Below are 22,185 nucleotides of genomic sequence, written 5' to 3'. Positions count from 1 at the left end.
GTCGCTTTTCAAGAAATTTGATTTATAACGTTTTGCCGGCGAACGAACGACATATACAAATCTTTTTTATTATACTTTTCATATTTTTTTCCTTGTTTTCTGTTTTAATTTGGTATTTTTTCTTTGTTCTTGTTTTTTTTTTTTTAATTTTTTTTTATTCTTAAAATTTTTTTTTTATTCCTAACCTTTTTTTATAATTTTTTTTTCATAATAGTTTTTATAACTGTTTTTTATAATTTTGTAATATTGGTTTTTTTTTTACTTTTTTTTAAGTTTTTTTTTTTTTGTAATATTCTATTTTATTATTTTTTTTACTTTTTTTTTATAATATTTTATAATTTTTGTTTTACTTTTTTTTCAATATTTTTTTTAAACAGTTTTTTTAATATTTTTTTAAATATTTGTTTGGATTTTTTTTTTTTGGTAATATTTTTTTAAATAATGTTTTTTTTTTTTTTGTAAATTCCTAGCATTTTGTATGTATTCGAACCCTGTTTAGTCGCATTTCTGAAAAGTGAAACTCAAGTTTTAAGCAATGCATTTGCCCTTTTCGTTCCACATAACTGGTACATTGCATAACTACCCTGCTCAAAATCGACCCTATTTCCCATTTGAATCACTTCTTATTCCTACATTGACTGTCTGTATTATATCTCCGCGGTGCAAAATGGATCGCTTAAAACTTAAGAAACTTTTAAAATAATATTGAAAACTTACGCCCAAAGTATGAGCCGAGTTGTTCAAACTGGGCATTTATTCACAAGAAGTTGCGAACGAGGAGAATTTTCATCTCAACGACTATTTTGACCAACGAGATTGTCAGGTGAACGTATAACTTTATGTGATTGGCAAGGTATCAGTGCACTCGGAGAGAGTGACAGTTTAGAGCCTGTTTTGACTTCATTAGAGTTCATTTGGTTTGAAAATAATGTTGGAAAGGCTATAGGTTATAGAACCAATTATGGTGTGTGCTGCAATTGACGGCGGCCTTTGCTTGACACAGCTCATTAACGTTTTTTTTTGTTTGTTTTTTTTTTTTGTTTTTTTTTTTGGGTTTGTTTTTTGGGTTTTTTTTTGTGATTTTTTTTGTGACTGTTTTTTCGCTCCCATGACAGCCGGTTTTACGTCAACGGAACGTCCCGGTTTTATATCTGGCCAAGAACTATCACTCCAGCAGCATTTCTCGTGCATTCATGAGGAATGTTGATGCTGCTACAACAACAGCAATGAATTTACAGGTATCTTTTAGAAGTCCCTATTGTTAACAGTAATCGTCTTGACGATGTCATTTGTCCACCTCGCAGTTACATTTAAACACCGTTATAGTTTTTTTAATTCAAAAATAATATTCTTAAGCCGAATATCGAAGGTCTCATCGTGAGATAGAGTCATCAACATACTCCTCGAAAGCTTTGTGCACAGAATAGTTTCCAATAAATAAAAAATCAATGTAAGATATTGGTCGGGGACTTATGGTCTTCTTTGTTTTTTTTTATTTTTTTATTTTTTCATTTCGTTTTTTATCTTTTTTGTTTGTTTTGATTATTTTATTGCTTTTGTTTTTTTGCTGTTTTTTCTTCTTTTTTATCTTTTTTTACTTTTTTCCTTTTTCCTTTATTTTCGTTTTTTTCTTCTTTTTTTCTTTTTTCTCTTTTTTTTCTTTTTTGTCCTTTTTTCCTTTTTTCCTTTTTTTCTGTTTTTTCCTGGTTTTTATTCTTTTTTTCTTTTTTTATTTTATTCTTTTTTTTCTTTTTTTATTTTATTCTTTTATTCTTTTTTTATTTTATTCTATTTTTTCTTTTTTTTTCTTTTTCTTTTTTTTCTTTTTTTCTTTTTTCTTTTTTTTTCTTTTTTTTCCTTTTTTTCTTTTGTTTTTCTTCTTCTTTTTTCTCTTTTTTTTCTTTATTTTTCTTTTTTTTTCTTTTTTTCTTATTTTTCTTTTTTTTCTTATTTTTCTTTATTTTTCTTTATTTTTCTTTCTTTTCTTTTTTTTATATTTTTTATTTTCCTATGTTACACTATGTTAAATAGTTTATAGCTGAAGAATATGAAATTTAGTCAAAGTAAATATTACCCCAATACTGCTTGCACATTGCAAAAATAAACTTATAGATGTTAACAATTTATTTTAAAAATTTTGAGAAAACAAAAACAGCCAAAAAAAAGAAAAAACTATTCAATCGCATTAGTCTTCGCATTAAAAACTTGAAGAGTTCTACTTTTTCACATTAATTTGCATTGCATAACTTTAGGCGCCTATTTACATAGCAAGTGTGCAACTGTGTTGGAGAAGAAATTAGCCGAACAAAATTCTAAATTTAGCTAACCATTAAAAATTTAATAAACAATAAAAGTCTAACAAGCACTTCTTTTGCTGAACTTCAAACTAAGCATTAATACAGTAAATTTTTCTATGTGTTCGCACGATTCCGAGTCGTTTGTGCATAAAAAACGGAATTAAGGGGCAATGACTTAGACTCTATGAGACTAAATCCTATCTAGTAGTAAAATATTATGGCTATGCGTGTGACTACAAACACATACACATATTTATGTATTAGCCTGTTTTGCGATCTACTTATTTTATTATTACTTTTAAGCCCACGCTTACACTCATATAAGTGTGTGTGTGTGCATGTGTGTACTCTATGTATGCTCGGATGTCCTATGGCGAAGTGTTTTTTGTGTAAATGAAGTTTGCACTACAACAAACAAATGCAAATTAAAAATGAATGAAAAAAAAGATTATATTAATAATTAATGAAATAGTACAACATAAGAACAACAACAAAAGGGCGCATTTACATAAAATTAGCAAATACGAGAACGCACAGTGATTGGCACACAATTTGACAAATGAGTTCGCAATATTGCTTTTGCTCTTAAAAAGGGGTCAAAGGTCAAAGGAAAAACGGCAAACAATAAAAGGAGAGGAGTGAGTGCAATCAACTGCGAATTGCAGTCATGTGAAAATTAAAGAAAAGGTATAAATCGAATGAAATGAAAGAAGGTAGATGACGAGAAAGTAAAACAGGAACGATTAAACGCGGCACAGCAAAATAACGCAGTTTGGCTTTTTTCCTTTGTTTTCTTTATGAGAATACTGCAAAAACTAGACGCCAATTGTTTGCAAAGAAACCTACAGTTGCATACACTCACACTATTCGCACTCACACCACGACGTGCTTACCTTGTCCACGTTTTCACGCGTCTTAGCTGAGGTCTCCACGTAGGGCACCTGCCATTGTTGGGCGCGTGCCTGGCATTCGTTCAGCGGCACTTTACGTCTGTCACTCAAATCGCATTTGTTGCCCACCAACAGGAACGGTATGCTTTCGTCATTTTTCACACGTAATATTTGTTCCCTGGAATAGAGAAATTCGATATAAAATTGAATTATTAATTAGATATTAGATTAATATTTCTTTTTTTTGTTTGTATAAAATATTATTTGGAAAATGTATTGATGTGATGAACGTAAAATAAAATATAATTAAATAAATCAAAATAGAATAGAATAAAATAAACTAAATAAATTAAATATTAAAATTAAAAAACAGTAATTTAAAGTTAAATAATATAAAATCAAGTAGAACAAACTAAAATGACAAAAAAACTAAATTAAATTCAAATAAAATCAATAAAAGCACTAAAAAAATTCACAAAAAAAAATTAAAATAAAATAACAATATAAATGCATCTATAATATTTAAAAACAGGATAAACAAATAAATGAATAAAGCAAGTTCATATTAATTAAATTATTTTAATATTAAATGGAATAAAATAATATAAAATAATACAAAACAAAATAAATTAGAATAAAATTAAGTAACTCCAAAAATAACATAAAAAATAAACAAAAATTAAAAATAATTTAAAATTAAAGTGAAATAAAATAAAAACTAAAATTAAGATTAAATTACATAAAGTAAAGTATTATATCAGGGCATATCCCTTTTTATAGCTTCTTTTGAGGAGTAGTTCTTGTTGCTCATATGGGATTGAAGTCCACGGAAAAGGTGATAATCACAAGGTGCAATATGAGGAGAGTATGGTGGATGCGGCATTAGCTCCCATCCGAGCTCGTTCAGCTTGCCTAATGGTTGCCTTGCGGTTTGAGGTCTTGAGTTGTCGTGGTGAAACAAAACTTTGCGTCTATTCACTAAAGACGGTCGATTTTTTTTAAGTACCTCACTCAGGTTTGATAGCTGATGGGAATAATAATCAGCAGTTATCGTCTGGTTTGCATCCAGTAGTTTATAATAAACAATACCGGCCAATCCCACCAAATAGACAGGAAAATCTTCTTGGGGTGACCATCTCGACCATCTCTAGGGGTCGGTTCTGGTGTTTCATCTTTATCTAACCATTGGCGTTTGCGAACAGGACTATTGTAAGGGACCCATTTTTCATCACCAGTAACGATTCGGTTCAAAAAACTTTCATTTTCAAGCCGTTGCATCAGCTGAGAACACACATTCACTCTTTGCTGAAGGTTGGCGAAGGAAAGTCTATGCGGAACCCATTTTCCCAGCTTTGAAACCTTTCCCAACTGAACCAGGTGCTTGTGAACTGTTCCATGCGATGAATTTAACCTCTGAGCGATCATATCGACTGTCAAATTTGGCTCAGCTTCCGCGAGTTCGAGCAAGGCGTCGGAGTTAAAGACTTCAGGACGACCAGCGCGCGGGGCATCCTCCACGTCGGAGTTACCACTTCGGAATTTTGAAAACCACTTTTACGTAGTCCTTACACTTACGGTATCCTCTTCGTGAACAGTGTTTATTTCTGCACCAGCAGTTGTTGCATTTTACCACTTTTATAAAACAAATACAAAATATGCCTCTTATACTTGTACGCGTTCGAAGATTCCATTTTATTTTTTAACAACACGTGCTTCTATCCGCGATTAAAATCACTTGTTGAATGCACAATATATCAAAGAAAATATAAATAGTTCCGTTATATTCCGCGAATAATTTTTTGTATGCAAAAATCGTACAAAAGTGAAATTATGGGTAAAATACGCACAAACTTTTGGACTGACCTAATATATATATAATAAAATTATTATATAAACTGATAGTAGTGCAGCGCTAGCATCGGAGGCTCTCGGCTGGCATGTTGATTATGGCTCGATTCGATCCGACGAAGTAGATCAGTGTCATACTAGGTATTATTTTGATTTCTTACATAGAAAATATTTTTTTTTTATTGCATTTGAAATGGCCCTAAAAAGGTTCAAACCCAAAAGGGTTGAGAGATAATTAAGGTCAGACAACGTTTTAACGAGTATAATAATGTCCTACTAAAGCCAAAGCGAAAAATCTTGCAATGGCGAAAATTTCTGCAAGGAACATTAAGGGGGTCTTCTGGTCTCCAGCGAAAAAAAAATCGATTTTTTTTTTTGCATAATTTTGTTGCATGTGTATGCGAGAATACGCCAGGATACGCGAGGATTTTTTGAAAATCGCATTTTTTCACATTTTTCTGAGCACCGAAGTGTACCCTCTTCCGGCCGTTTTATCATAAACTTTCTCTTTAAACGCGTTTCCCCGAAAATCGTGTTTTTTAAGCATTTTGGTCACACTTTTCATAGTAGTTATACTCCGATTTCAATGGTTGTGGTCTTAAAAGGTTCGGAAAACTTACCGCTAAGTTTCCCCGTGTACGATTTTTGAAATTTTTTTTTCATTCCATTTTTATAACCTTTTAAAGTTCAAAAAATGAACAAAATTTAAAAAAAAAAATCTGTCACGGGAAAACTTAACCAGGGCAACTCTGAAGACAACGCATATCTAATTTTTGCTTTCTGATTACTTTTAAAAAATGGTTTTGACTTTGAAAAAAATTAACACCCGCGACCTTGAAATGGCGCTGAAGACGTCCACCTCCAAACGAAACAGGTCTCCATTTTGGTCACGGTTTTTCCACCTGGGCCAAGACATGTACCTTTAAAATAAAAAAAAAAAATTTTTTAAATATTCACAGGATTTGTCACAATCAATCCCCAAAAAAACCCTTCATTTCAGGGCCTCGAGACCAGAAGACCCCCTTAAACTGCTTTCTTTCTAGAAGGACCGGGCAGTCAATTGTGCCATTAATGAGATCAAAGATAAATGATACTGCCTGAAAAGTACCTCTGTCGCTTTTTGGAAAGAGACTAATCAAACGACAGCGAGATTCGTATGATGGTTTCGGGCCTGAGAAATTGAGTGAATGTAGTGCGAAATGCACATCGTTTTTTGAACCAGCTCCACTCGATGTATATGCACTGCATGATAAGGTCTCCATGATAAGAGGTATTAACGGGGTTTTGAAGCTTAGAAAATGTGATTTTATGACATTTTTCAATATTAAGAACTAGACGATTCATAAGGCACCAGGAATATGAATTATTCAACACGGACTGTAGGACGGCTGAATCACTAGAATTTCTAAAACATAAATCAAAACCAGAATTACAAATAAAGTGAAATACACTAAATAAAAAAAAAAAATAAACACCACATAAAAAAAATTTAACTTAAATCAAATCAAGGAATAAAATATAATAAAATAAAAAATGTTTAAAATTATTTACAATAAAAAAGGAATTCATAAAAAAGTCAGTCCATAAATGTGGTATGGTGGTATAAAAGCTGGTATATGAAAGTACGTTTTCATAACCGGCGAGTGCGTTATATCGAGGATTCACTGCATATATTTACGTACATTTGATGGTTGGCGAATCTTAAGCTTCTGATAAAGTACCTACAATCAACGCAAAGGCATAATTGAACTGAAACATACAACCAAAAAAACAACTGATTTCTTATTTGTACGAATAAATACATACATAAGTTCCTCCCTCCTAACGCCTTTGTAATCGACCGCGATTTGCTCGGTACTTACTCATGCGGCCAACGAGCGATGGGAATTGTAGTGAATCGGAAAAAACTAGCCATTTGAAGTTATTTTATACTTGAAATTTGAAATGTTTTTGTTTTTTTCGCAGCCAATTAAAGCCATCATGCGAACATGGCCGACTGCCATTAAGGCTATGAGTAAGTGTCAGACGCAAACGCAGCCAAATCGAGACAACAGAAAGCGGCAAAAACGACCGGTAATGCAAACGCTGGTGTTAGACAAAAGAAATAAAAGAAAACCTGAAATAGCCTACACAACTGACAGCGCCACCAGCAGCAGGAGGCAGGTATTCACCCAATTGTGCGTTTGTATTCGACAGCAATCAGGGAAACAGTTGCGGACATAAAAATAACGATCGATTGGAAGCTTGCATTGAAGGGATTTAGGAGGATTAATGTGGCAGGCGTAGGATTTAGTAGATAGACTTTTTTCAGTGTAAATATATGAAGTTTGTGCCTTTTTAAATAAAAAAAAGTTTGCGCTTAAGGAAGAGTGGTTATAGTGGCGGCTGGAAAATTTAGAATGGCAAAAAGTGATAAGAATAAAATATTTACTATCCGGGAAAAAAGGAAACGCTGGGATAAGTCTGCACCTGAATATTTTTTGAATAATTATAAGAAGGCTCGGTTTATGGAGAGGAGCGGGTTCTCATTGCGTAAGAAAACTTGCTCGATGAATAGAGGCCTTAGGTTCAACGATCTTAACTTATTCTCTAACTTGAAATTGGATAAGAAGCCTTTTTTGATATGAAGGTTGAGAAGCCGGAACTGGCGTGCTGTTTTGACAGGTTGGGTCCATAATGAGAGGGATGTTAGGTGAGAAGGTTTCATAGGGCATGCGAGCGGTGTGCCTTCACATGCTGGACATATATTGGGTATGTCGAGGTGGATTCTGGAAAAGTAGGAGTTTAACCTGCTACAATATTCAGTATGCAATTGGGCCTATAGCTTAATCCACTACTAATCACTGGAGTGAGGTGACCAGACAAGCACAGCGTAAATCAGAATCAGCTGGCCGATTGCTTTAAATGTCGTCAGGTGAGCGTCAGAATTTTGGCGTTGTTTACTGGCGGTATTGGTGTTTCATCAACTTTTACCTTTAGCTGTAGTTTGACTTTCTTCGTTTAGAGTCGCCGTGGTGTTAGAGGGGGAAAGTTGGAGATTCCTCCCAATTAAAAAGCGAGAAAGGCTGCTGAGATAATCGTTCACAAGCCATCGATATCATTGCCGACGCCATTACCGAACAATCGTCCGCATAGGAGACCAGTGAAACGCCCTCTGGTGGTTGGGAGAGCTTCAACATGTTGCATAGAAGTTGAAAAGCAAGGGGGAAAGGACACCACCCTGCGGAACAGCTTGCCTTTTCTTCCTCTGTTTCGAGTTTTGGTCTCGAGTTTGCCCTGTCTAGTGCACCGGGACTTTACCCTTCGAAGTAGTTGGTTGCCGCATGTTCTGGCGATGATGCTTTTCCCATTATGCTGACTTTAAGAGGTAAAACTGTAATTGCCGTTATGTGCCGGCATTACAACCGTTGCAATCTCATGGTCGTTACACACCTCGCTATTTTTGAAATTTCGGTGCTGTTCACACTCTTTTTTTTTAAAGATAAACAAAAAAAAAATTGTCAGAAATGTGCATTTCAGCAATGGACTTAGCCTGTTTATTTGGAGTATAACACACACTAGGTTTGGTTAGTTTGAAGCGGTTCTTCTGTGGGACACAGTCAGGCTCATAGCCCACTGTGATGCTGCGTGGGAAACTTGTCCCTATATCTCCCGAAATCGGTGCGAGCTTTTCACAAATTTTATAATATCGCAGAACTGAGATCTTCTAATTCATTAAAAAAATGTCTAGCTAAAGGAGTAAACCTACGCCTGAATAGAGCAGAGCAATGGCTCAGAAGGTGCGACACCGTCTCCTTCTCATCTAGACAGCTTCTTCAGTAGTTCAAGACGCAGCTTGGCAAAACCAGTATCCAAGACTTTAGGTGAGTTTAATCCGCTACATGAAGAAGTTTGATATAACGGAATTTCAGAAGCAAACTTGTATATTTTTGATTAAGGGGTTAGATAAAAAGAAAAATTTTCCAAAAATCTGTTATCTAACACTTTTAAATGTTTATAGTAAATATTTGTAAAATTTTTGGGGAGAACGTTATTTTTGTACAAAAAAAATTAAAAAACAAAATTACAAAAAAAAGTTTTAAAAAAAAATTAAAAAATTTAAATAAATAAACAAAACATAATAGATAATACAATAAAAAAAAACCGAAAACAAAAAATAAAATAAAAAACATAACAAAAAAAAAAAAGTAACCAAAAATAAGAAAATATTAAAAAAAAAATTATAAGAAATAAATTAAAAAAAAAATAAAAAACTTAAATACGAAAACATAAAATAAAAAAAATAAAAAAAAATTACAAAAAAAAATTACAAAAAAAAATACAAAAAAAATGTAACAAAAAATAAAAAAATGAAATTAAAATTTTTGTTTTTTAAATTTAAAAGAAACTAAAAAGCAAAAATTAAAAAAGAAAAACAGAATAAATAGAAAAATAAATAAAAACAGAATAAAAATAAAATTAAAATAAAATTAAAAAAAATACAAAAAAAACGATTGACTAGGTCGGAAACCTCGAAAAACGTACTATTAGTATTTTCAGATCTTTCACAACACAAAATTAATTTTTTTTTTAATTTAAGAAACTAAAAAAAACTTAAAATAAAATACATAAGAAAAAAATCAAGAAAAAAAATTTTTTAATTTAAAAAAATAAATTTAAAATAAAAAAAATAGAAAAACAATCATTGAGTACAGGCCGGAATCCGCAAAAAACGCGCGTAATATTAACTATTAATACTAACTATTAATTTTTTCAGGTCCTTCACACTTGGGATATGTCAACCGTTTTTAATAGGGGGTAACTTCAGGTAGATATGGATTATTCATTGGAAAACAAACAAAAAAAATTAGTAGTATTTAACGTCACTATTCATGCTTAAAAAGCTTAAAATAATCAAATAAATTTTAATATGAAAAAAAAAATTCTTCAGAAAAAAGTGGAAACTTTAGTACTAACCCCATAAATCAATTCGGCATCGTATAAATGTCATTATTAAAGCTTACAGAAGCTAATATTAATGAGAAATTCTTTAGAATATCTAAAAAGTGGCGATGTGATATAACTTTTATATAACAATCACTACAAAATTGTGTGTTGTAAACAAGAGTGTATTGTAAATCAAAAAATTTTCCACTGGAAATGCAAAACTAGCGCATTTCTATAGTCAACAAAATATGAAAAATATTTATTTGAAGTCAACTAAAAAAAAAAGTAATGCAGTAATGTGGTGTTCCAATTTCATGTCTGCGACTGTAGGTCTGTGCTTAAATTTTACGCACGTCGGCTGTTAGCTTTGTTTATTGTTTTATTTACTTTTGTGGATTATTTGCTTTCAGTTTTTCTTTTATTTTTTCTGTGTTGTGGAAAGGCGCGTTTGGCATGTGGAAAATCACACAGCTACATGAAATTTTCAATGAAAACTCAATGTGACTCAGATGATGTTGGCATTAGGCACAATGCAAAAATGTGGTTGCCGTATATTTTTTGTAATTTTACGCGCACGAACACAAGCCTTTCAAGCAAATCAAAGCGATCGCGCGCATCTTCTCTGGCCATAGGCTGAATGCAAGTCTAGCAGTGAAATGCACGAATTTGAAATTGAAATTTGGAAAAGGCGAGCCAAGAATCACCGAGAGATTTGGTAACTGATAAAACACGCAAGCTAAAAAGCTCATTGTATTCCATGCACTGAGAAGTATAAGGGTGGATAGTCGAGAAGCAAAGGAGAGAAGTATAAGGGTGGATAGTCGAGAAGCAAAGGAGAGAAGTAACGGAAAGACAGAGATAGAATAGAGACCGAGACAGAGACAGAGATAGCTAGTCCTGTTAGAATTTTCCACACTCTTTGGCAAATCTAAAAATATCCTCCAGTTTGAGAACGAATATTTATCATTCTCATGACATCGGAACCCAAAATTCTTAGCCTTGCTAAAGAAATTGCAAATGAAAATGCTCAATACTATCCGCCTCCTCTAAGCAAGAAAGGTTAATCGGGTCTTCAATGATTCCAATGGTGGATTCGCATGTGCTGACCAAATGGATTCTTCTTATCTTCTTAATTGGCGCGATAACCGCTTGCGCGATTTTGGTCGAGTTTAACAAAGCGCGCCAGTCGTTTCTTTCTCATGCTAACCGCCGCACAGTGGTGCAAAACTGGAATTTACTATTCAAAACAGTCTACAGCACACATTTCTTGACCGATTTGCAATTTATTTTTTTTGAATTGCTCAGGATAAAATTGCTAACAACTCTGTCGTTGCGGATTTTTAAAATATTTTGCTAATATTGAAATATTTAAACAAATACATTTAAAAAACAAAACTTACAAACTTACAAAACTTACAAAATCTTTTAAAAATTAATTATTTTTATGAAACTTGGTATCCGGGGGTTTTCTGGGTCGCTGATTGCAAATATGATGTCAGATTGTCAAAATTCAAAATGGCGGATCCAATATGGCGGTCAAAATTTTCTTATAGTTAATTATTGTTTATGAAACTTGGTATCCGGGAGTTTTCGGGGTCGCTGATGACGAATCTGATATCATATTTGCAAAATTCAAAATGGCGGAGAAATTTTTTAAAATTTATTCGAATTTACTTTAAACTTGTAACTCGGGGGTTTTTGGGATCGTTGATTACAAATCCGATGTTAATATTCCTAAACTTGAAATGGTAAATCTGATACGGTGAAAAGTTGCAAAACTGGGTAAAGGCGATAAGAAAAGATCTCGAGTCAGTAAAGGTGAGAGGAAAAGTTCTCCAGCCAGTAAAGGCAAGAGGAAAAGATCTCCAGCCAGTAAAGGCAAGGGGAAAAGATCTCCAGCCAGCAAAGGCAAGAGGAAAAAATCTCTCCACGTTATTACTCTATAAGCTTGCTAATAATAGATCGGAAATATTATTACGTAGGAACATAAAAGAAAAACTGGTTTAGTGTTAAAAAAGCAAGAATAAAGTTATCTAGCGAAAAAAGTCAATTTAAAAATTTTCTGTATTATCGACCGACAAAATAAAGTAGTGCCAGTTTCTCATAGATGGCGTGTTAAGCATTTAACATAACTTCTCTCACATATGAGTTCAATCTTATATATTATAAGTACAATAGCTTACCTGTTGAGACATTTTACAAAGATTTTAAAATTTGGTAAGTAATGTTGTCGGTCTGATTGTTTTATGATTATTGTAAATTGTAATCTATATATTATCTTAGATTTTTGAAAACTGTGCTTTTGTTTTAAAATTATTTGACATATTATTTATATTATTTTGTAAATGTCTGAAAAGCTACAATGGACTACTTCAAAGTATCAAAGGCAGTTCTTTGTAACTTTTTAATAGAAAATAAAAGTAATGATATACAAGATTTACTTGATCATTTGGAAGTTAAATTTGTTCTGGATTCGAAACAATTAGAAATTGTAAAAAATGATTTGACTAGGTCTTTTTTCAGCACATTTAAAAAGAAATGGAAAGATTCTATGTACGTTAAAAGTAGTTTTGAAAAAAAATTAAAAAAATGGTTAGAAACTGATTTTATTGTGGATTTTACAAAAGCAAAAACAAAAACAGGTAGAAAATGTACTGACAATTTTGAAAAAGCTTCTGCATCCACAAAAAGACGAAAATTAATAATGATTGAAGAGTCTTATACAGAATCAGAAATACAAGAATCATTTTTGCGAATATTGAGAAAAAGTGGAAGAAGTAAATTAGCAACAAAAATAGTCTTTTTAATGAAGGTAGAAAATACTGAAGATCAAAATGATAACACAGATTTTATTAAATTCTCGGCAGAAGAAGCGTTAGCTTTAATCGAAGACACAAAACTTTCAAAATATCAATACGAATCAATACAATTTCAGGCTAAGAAACGAAATGCAAATATTTTTCCAACATACCATCAAATTCTTGAAGCAAAAAAGAGTTGTTACCCTTCGAACATACTCATTACGGAATTAGGTGCAAGTATTGAATTACAGTCCCTAATAAATCATACTGTACTTCGACTTCTTAAGGATTCTAGTTTATCCCTTCCACCTTTTCAAGAATTAAATAAAACTTGCAATTTAGATTTCATTTTAAAATATGGATGCGATGGTTCTTCCGATCAAAGCATATATAAGCAAAAATTCAGTGAATCAAATGCCTCAGATGAATCAATATTTGCAGAGTCAATGGTACCTTTGTGCTTAAAAACAACTGATAATTCAAAAATTGTATGGCAAAATCCTCATCCATCGTCACCAAAACGTTGCGTTCCAATTTCTTTTGAATTCGCGAAAGAAACAAAGGAAAGGACTCAGTCGAAAGTGGATGACATTAAAAATCAAATTAGAGAATTGCAACCAATAATAGTTGAAAAATCTGAAGGCACCTATATAGTTAAAGCAGACATGGCTCTAACTATGGCGGATGGTAAAGTTTGCCAAGCTTTAACAGGTACACCTTCAGCAGCAACTTGCTATATTTGTGTAGCAAAAACATCCGAAATGAACAATTTAGTCAGACTCGCAAACAAAGAAGAAAACCAATGTTTTTTTGAATTTGGCCTTTCTGTATTGCACATGTGGATAAGAATGATGGAATGCATTTTGCATGTAGCATATCGATTAGATTTTTGCCGGTGGAGTGTAAGATCTGATGATCATAAAGTGCTTCTTCGAAATACTAAACAAAAAATTTGTAAAGAGTTTAGAGAAAAAATGGGGCTTATAATAGATCAGCCAGCACATGGTTCTGGATCTTCTAATGATGGCAACACTGCGCGTACATTTTTTCAGGATATTGAGTTAACATCAGAAATAACAAAAGTAGATAAAGAGTTAATATATAGATTCAGTATAATTTTAAAAATGTTAAGTGTAAGTAGAAAAGTACCAACAGACTTTTTTAACGACTATACTTACAAAACAGCTGAGTTGTTCATAAAGCTCTATCCCTGGTACTATATGCCATCTTCTATTCATAAAGTGTTGATACATGGTGGTAAAGTAATAGAGAAATTTTTACTACCTATAGGGAAATATTCAGAAGAGGCTGCTGAAGCCAGAAATAAGGATTTCAAACGTTTCAGGGAGTTCAATACTCGTAAAATGTTACGAACCATAACAAATGAAGACTTAATACATAAACTTTTAGTTTCTTCAGACCTTTACATAGCCTCATTAAGAAAAGAATGGAGAAGCAATTCTGCAGCAAATGATCCCGAAATAGAAGAACTTATACAGCAATTTGAATCAAAGAGAATGTAAAACTTTGTCTTTAAAATCTACTAGACTATTAGACTATTACTAGACCTCTTGCCTTTACTGGCTAGAGATCTTCTCCCCTTGCCTTTACTGGCTGGAGATTTCTTCCTCTTGCCTTTATTGGCTGGAGATCTCTTCCTCTTGCCTTTACTGGCTGGAGATCTTTGTCTCTCGCCTTTACTGGCTGGAGATCTCTTCCTCTTGTCTTTACTAGCTGGAGAACTTTTCCTCTCACCTTTACTGACTCGAGAACTTTTCCTCTCACCTTTACTGACTCGAGATCTTTTCTTCTCGCCTTTATCCTGTTTTGCAACTTTTCACCGTATCAGATTTACCATTTCAAGTTTAGGAATATGAACATCGGATTTGTAATCAGCGTTCCCAAAAACCCCCGAGTTACAAGTTTTAAGTAAATTCGAAAAAATTTTAAAAAATTTCTCCGCCATATTGGATCCGCCATTTTGAATTTTGCAAATATGATATCAGATTCGTCATCAGCGACCCCGAAAACCCCCGGATACCAAGTTTCATAAACAATAATTAACTATAAGAAATTTTGACCGCCATATTGGATCCGCCATTTTGAATTTTGACAATCTGACATCATATTTGCAATCAGCGACCCAGAAAACCCCCGGATACCAAGTTTCATAAAAATAATTAATTTTTAAAAGATTTTGTAAGTTTTGTAAGTTTGTAAGTTTTGTTTTTTAAATGTATTTGTTTAAATATTTCAATATTAGCAAAATATTTTAAAAATCCGCAACGACAGAGTTGTTAGCAATTTTATCCTGAGCAATTCAAAAAAAATAAATTACAAATCGGTCAAGAAATGTGTGCTGTAGACTGTTTTGAATAGTAAATTCCAGTTTTGCACCACTGTGCGCCGCCAGTTGGACACACCAAGTGAAACCAAGTCCTTCTCCACCTGATCTTTCCAACGCAGAGAAAGTCTTCCTCTTCCTCTGCTACCCCCATCTGGTACCGCATCGGAGCGTTTCTATCTAACGTAGCCGCTGGATCTTTATTCATCGCTTCATCGGCTGTTGTCATGGTCCTCGCTTCTGTGCCATACGTTAGAAATGGATTGTGCCCTGTAATAATACCGACCATCAACCGAACGTCTTTTCTTTCAAGTGTTAATAAAGGGTTGTTAAATTTCAAGGACCGATGTTGAATGTGAACCACACGTAAAGGTCAAGTTTTTTTCTGCATTTCATTAGACATTTTTCAATGTCAGACTAACTCAATTTGAACCATGGAAAGATACACAATCGAGCAACGCGTTAAAGTTATTCAGGCTTATTATGAAAACGGGCGTTCAAATCAAAATGCATATCGCGCACTTCGTGAAGAAAATCATTTTCAGTGATGAGGCACACTTTCACCTCAGTGGATTCGACAATAAGTAGAATAATAATCCAAAAGTGATTGCCAAAAAACCAATGCACCCACAAAGAGTGACTGTTTGGTGCGGTTGATGGGCCGGCGGCATCATTGGGCCGTATTTTTTCCAAAATGAGGCCGGTTAGGCAGTTGCTGTGAAGAGTGTTCACTGCTATCATGAGATGATAACGAACTTTTTATGGCCCGAATTGGAAGATATGTGATTTCAACAGGACGGTGCCACTTGTCACACAGCTAACGAAACAATGGCTCTTTTGCGCGAAAAATTTGATGGCCGAATAATCTCACGGCGTGGCGATGTCAATTGACCGCCAAGATCATGTGATTTGACACCGTTGGACTTCTTTCTTTGGGGTTATTTGAAAGAAAAGGTGTACGTCGATAAGCAATAATTCAGCAATAATTCAAGAGCTAAAGGATGAGATGATTCGGCACATCAACGGCATCGAACCTCAATTATGCCTCAGCGTCATCAAAAATTTGGACCATCGGATGGAGGTGTGCCGCCGAGGCCGCGGCGACCATTTGGCAGATATTTTGTTCCTTACGTAATTGAGCCATACCAATATTATCATAATAAAGAGAAATAGCAATAATTTTCTAAAAAAAATTGTATTTTATTCAAAATCAACACCGGCCCTTGAAACTTAACCACCGTTTATATTGAACTTCTATAATACCATATAACCGAGTAGGCCCAATTTATTTTATTGAAGGCATTATGAATCAAGGGGCATTACCTCCGAGTTTACTTCCGTCATGAAAAAGCTCCTCATAAAAAACCATTTACCATTTGGAGTCGGCTTAAAGCTGTAGACCCTTCCATTTGTGGAACAACATCAAGACGCACGCCACTAATAGGAGGAGCAGCTCGACCAAGCACCCAGAAAGGGTGTACGTGCCAATTACAATATATATAATATATATGTATATATAAGTGAAATATATTAATTTAATTTTTGTAAATTTATGAATAAATATGAATTCCAAAAAAAATAAAACTACATCAACAGTTTTTTTCAATTATTGTGTACTTTCTGAGAAATAAGGAAATATGCTGATGTACGAGTATGCAGACGTAATTCCTTTAGAGTACCTCTAAATCTCGTTGTTTATTTTCGTAATTACTTAATTTTTTTCTGAGCCTTTCAACTACAATTAGCTTTTGGCCTCATTAATGTCTCTGATATGTTCCCTTACTCTTTTCGCATCTAAAAAACAAAAACGCCACACCTTTAAACCCATAAAACTGCTATAATTTACACAAAAAGCTACCTGCACCAGCACCAGCACCAGTAGCAAAGGGCCAAAGTCAGTAGCAGGACGAGAAGCCTTGTCGGTAGATTGACGGCGTCGACCTTAATGTCGGCATGTCACGTAAACACATCGAATGTTTGCATAACTTCCGCATATGAAGACACACACACACACACGTACATATTCTTGTATTAGGCTCATTCCTTATTGATCCACTGTGCTGCGGCGTCAACTCGGCGCGCCGTACAGTCAAAGCTACCAAAGTTCAGGCAAAACATTTTTAAACGCCTGGTAATGGGCGGCAGGTGCGTTTGCTTCCACAGCCACGCAATAAATACCGTTCACAACTACAATGGTTTGATATGAAACTTACATTTTTTGTTAGAGTTTTGGACATGGTTTCACGCGCCACCGGGCGAGGGTGCATAACAAATCACGTGACATAAGTTTACCCTCTGCGTTGGCAAATGTTGCCACAACAACGGCCAGGGCTGAAAAAATGATGTGGCAACAGGTAACATTTCGTGGCGCATTGGCGTTTGAAATACAAAAACAAACAACAAACAAAAACCGAAAGCATTTCATTAGAAATGTGTGGCAACATTTTCTCTATCAAAGTGAGAATTCTTGGGAGTGTTCAAAAAGGGCCCATAGGCTGTTTAAGGCACATCTAACGAGCCTTCAGCGAGTCGTAAAAGGGTATTTGTACACACAGTTGGCCGCGAAATAATAGGCGTGTCGGCATGAAACATATGCAATGAAAAATTTTCAATGAAATAAAAAGTTTTTTGGCGCAAATAAATCGCAGTTGCATTTCCCTTTCCACAGTCAGATATTTCAATCAAATGTAAAGAAAAATTAAAATTTCATTTAAAGTAAAACAAATTAAAAATTAGTTGCACATAAAAATTAGAGTCATTTATATAATACAAGATTATTTTTAACTGTTAGCATAAAATGCCTTCAAGGCATTATAAAACGGGGAGAAAAAAACACGTATACAGTCCGGTTCACTCGAGTAGATGCAATAATTTGTATGGAATGAAATGTTTATTAAAGCAACTGTATTTGGTCTAGTACGAGGGGTGCCTTTTATATGTCGGGATTAGAGAACAAAAACAAATTTTAATCATCGAAAATCACTTTGTTGTTTTTCAAAATATTCTCCATGAAGATCTATACACTTTTGCATGCGTTTGAACCAATTGTCGAAGCACTTTTGCCACTCTGAATGAGGTACCTCCAAAACATGCATTCTGAATGCCGCAACCGCTTCTTCAGGTGTCGAAAAACTTTGACCTCTCAGTTTGTTTTTTACGTACGGGAATAAAAAGAAGTCACTCGGTGCCGAGTCAGGACTATACGGCGGATGACCCATTAATTCGATGTTGTTTTGGGTGCTCAAAAATGCAGTTGTTTGAGCCGATGTGTGAGAGCTCGCATTGTCCTGGTGAAGAGTGATCCGTCTTTGGCGATTGGTTTTCCTAATTTCTTCGAAGACAACTGGCAAACAAATGGTTGTGTACCACTCAGAATTTACTGTTCTGCGTTGTTCTAGTGGTACGGTTGCGACATGTCCAGTTTTTCCGAAAAAATAGGCGACCATTTGCTTGGAAGTGCTTCGTGCGCGAACAACTTTTGTTGGATTTGGCTCATCTTGAAACACCCATACAGTCGACTGCTGTTTACTTTCGGGCTCATACGCGTAAATCTATGATTCATCACCTGTCGCGATGTCATAGACGTGTTTCGAAGCCCCGCGATCGTATTTTTTGAGCATTTCCTTCGACCAATCGACACGAGCCTGTTTTTGAGCGATTGACAAATTGTGTGGGATCCAACGCGAACAAATGTTTTTGACAGTCAAATGTTTATGCAATATTGAATGTATGCTGGTCCCACTAACGCCTAAGATTGTCTCAATCTCACGATAGGTCACATGACGATCTTGCAATATCAGTTCGCGCACAGCATCAATGGTTTTCGGAACAACAACTGATTTTGGACGACCTTCACGAAATTCGTCTTGGAGTGAACTACGACCACGATTGAATTCACCATACCATCGATAAACACTGGTCCTTGATGGAGCTTCATCGCCAAAAAATGAATTAAGTTCATCCATGCAATGTTGCTGAGTTAATCCACGTCGAAAGTTGTAAAAAATAATCGCACGAAAATGCTCCCGATTTAATTCCACTTTTGGACCCAGATGAATCTTTTAAGTTACTGTAAACAACACAAATAGCGCTAGTATTTCAAAACGTTCTGAGTACGTAAAAGCCAAAAAATGTCAAACTTTGCGATACAGCTGTCAGTTGCCAGGTTGCAACACCAGGGTTGCCAAATCCCGACATATAAAAGGCACCCCTCGTAATCCAAGGGTTTCGATAGTTCAAGTGAAGACTGTGCTTTTCTCGAAAATAAACATGCATCAAAATATTTTTCCACCTAACGGTATTTTGCAGCAGTAAAACTTCAGTAGTTGGACTACTGCGCTTGATTTATTGGTTCACTTGAAAAGAGGCACTAATTAAGAAAAAATAATAGCAAATAAAGGACATTTTTTTACAGTTATTATTTAAAGCTTAATAGTTTGTGCTCCCACCCTGTTTATAAATTACTTCGTAGATACGTTGACGTTGAAAAGCTCCTCATAAAAAATCTTCAATAATGTTGAGATCTGAGGAATTCGGTGGTCATGCTAAAGCTTCAACGTGTTGGGACGCAATCCAAGTTTTGAGCGCACTTGAAGTGTGTTGAAATATCCACTTAATAGGTCCAAATGTTTCGCAAATCTCGGGAAAAGATGATTCCAACAGAGCTTCATAGCTGTTTCCCCGTCATTTTGTAGTCTGCAATTTTCAATTTTTCAATTCGAACGCGCCATAGTACGACAATGCTCCCCATACCATAACACCACCTTCACGGCTGTGATGCCGACTCAGGTATCTTTCCTCCTTGCATCCATCCGACCCATCCAGATTGAACTTCTTTTCGTCACTAAATACTAATTTTTTCCATTCACCGGGATCGTTATTTGTAATAAAACTCCAAGCCATGTGGTCCTTTGCAAAATCGAGGCGGCGATCTTTCATTCAAAAGTGTTTTTTTTTTTTGTAATTTTTTGTGCTTCAGATGTGAGGCTTTTGAAATAGCCCTCGAATAGTGGATTTAATGGCTGCAACATTTGCCATTTCTTAAATTTTTTCTGTTGAAAGGGTAGAATTTGAATTAAAGCCATGGCAGTTGTGCCTTTGTAGTTTGAGCCATAGGAGGCACCTTGTTTAACGTAAAGATCCACAACATTTGGACCTCGACCAATCTTTTTGGCATTTTGACGATTTGAAAGTCCCCCTGCGTCGTCTGTCCAGGCTAAAAGCGATTTATTGCTTCCTACGTGAAACACCAGCTACAATTTTTTCTATGGCGAAATAAACTGCCATCACCCGACCACTTCTGCTGCTTTGTAGGTAGATTAACACCTTCTGGGCTTCATCGCATCGACTCTTACTTGGCTTCTGGGTCCCACTTGAAGAACCAATCGCCTTTTACCATTTTTTGAAGTTACTGCACTATAAATTTTCAAATTTTTGAAGAAAAAGTTTAAAATTTTTGAAGAAAATTTTTGGCGAATGCCGTTAAAATTTAAGACATTCACCGAAGAGTGTATCAGTAAGAATTTGAGTTAGTCAAATATTAAAAAAAATAATATTATATTAAATGCCATTTTCCTTTGAAAACAACATCTTTTACGCCGCTTACTAATTTTGAATCCACCGCCAAGTTGTCTTTCCTCATTCATTTTAAATCCGTACACATTGTAGGCTAAGCAGATTTCACCTGACCTCAATAAGCAGTCAAAAGTGAAACCAGAAGACAAATTCAAATCAGTGAATTTTATTATATAGAAACACTTAAAGTTTTCTAAAAGCCGCCGCCACGCACCGCAAACCATGAAACATGAAAATTGCAGCCGTTGCCTCAACAATAAGAAACCCCGAAAATAATCACCATCAGCTACAAATAATAATCACAGTAATCAAATGACAGTCTCCAACGCATTTCACTAATTTGCCGACTGTAATTTAGCCAACAAATAACAGCTAAACGGTAACCAAACGCCGATGGCTAATTGAAAATAGCCGATGAAAATATCTGCAACTGCTGGCGGCTGAATGGTGATTACCATTTAAGAGCCCCCAACTATTAGTACGAGTGCATGTGTATGTGTGCATGCATACATATAGACATACACCCATACATATGTACAAGTGTAACTGCATATGCAGAGTTGTGTGCGCGCTCGAACTCACCTGAATTCTTGTGTTGCTTGGAAGCTTTCATCGTCTGTGATTGAGAAGACACAGAGGAAACCCTCACCACTGCGAAAATAATTATCTCTGATGGCAGCGTAGTCCTCCTGTCCGGCAGTATCCAGTATATCTATTTGTACTTCTTCGCCATCTAAAACGACCTGGAAATTATTAAAAAAAGAAAAAATTGTTAAAAAACCAACTATTCAGTATGCAAATTTGTGAGAATTTTGATGCTTTTAGTTTAATTTCAAACCTTTTTCCTATAACTATCTGCTTTGGTTGGTTCGTAGTCCTCCACGAATTCGTCGTACATGAATTGTAGTGTTAGTGCCGATTTGCCAACGCCACCACTGCCCACCATTATCACTTTGTGGAGCGCGGGACCGACTGTCGGTTTTTTACTCATTTTGTTTGAGTGCTGTTGTTGTTGTTGGTGCTACGATAGCTGGTTGCTTTTATGTTGAACTTCCTGTGGCTTTGCGCTGCTTTACTTGCGTTTCTGCCACTTTTTTATGTTTTTGTTTTTTTTTTTTCCTTTTAATTAATAGCCAGGAAAATCTGTATTAATAGCCTTTGTCTGCCACTGTGCGCCTGCAAATAAAAATGCGCAAAATGCGAAATGTTTAGAAAACCGCATAACACAAAATAGGCATAAGGAAAGTGAAAATAGCATTGGCATATTTCGCAGCTAAAACTTATAAACCTAAAACTTGTTCATAAAAATCCACATTTTTCGCTTTATGATTGAAATTTTCGCACTTTCTGCCGCACATCGTAGCTGCTGGCTGGACAAGGAAGTGCCACAGCAACAGCGGTCGCAGCAGCTGCTCAGCTGTACTGTCACCATTTCAGGTGATTTGTGTAAGCAATCTGGTAGCTGACAACCAGCTGGGCAGGAAATTGTAAAAACTGCATGCCAG

At 34.8% G+C, this 22,185-nt stretch overlaps 1 protein-coding gene across 5 annotated transcripts in view; it reads right to left on the bottom strand.

Moving 5' to 3' along the window:
- LOC129237086 (ras-related protein Ral-a) overlaps positions 1-22,185 on the bottom strand; it is a 92,448-nt gene that overhangs the window by 12,032 nt on the left and 58,231 nt on the right. For 4 of the 5 annotated variants that reach the window (XR_008581738.1, XR_008581739.1, XM_054871500.1 and 1 more), the window contains exons 2-4: positions 21,519-21,856; positions 21,263-21,423; positions 3,191-3,365 (exon numbers count right to left, since the gene is read on the bottom strand). Coding sequence is in view for 2 of the 5 variants with exons in the window: in XM_054871500.1 (XP_054727475.1) it covers positions 3,191-3,365; positions 21,263-21,423; positions 21,519-21,671 (489 nt within the window). In the remaining 3 variants the exon portion in view is untranslated. The remainder of the gene's footprint in view (positions 1-3,190; positions 3,366-21,262; positions 21,424-21,518; positions 21,857-22,185) is intronic. The other variant, XR_008581740.1, reaches the window with a different exon arrangement.

This window comes from Anastrepha obliqua, chromosome 2 (genome assembly GCF_027943255.1).
Source record: "Anastrepha obliqua isolate idAnaObli1 chromosome 2, idAnaObli1_1.0, whole genome shotgun sequence".
In the NCBI taxonomy this organism is placed as follows: Eukaryota; Metazoa; Arthropoda; class Insecta; order Diptera; family Tephritidae; genus Anastrepha; species Anastrepha obliqua.
Note: the sequence above shows the minus strand (reverse complement) of the source record. Positions and strands in the feature narration are given on the sequence as shown.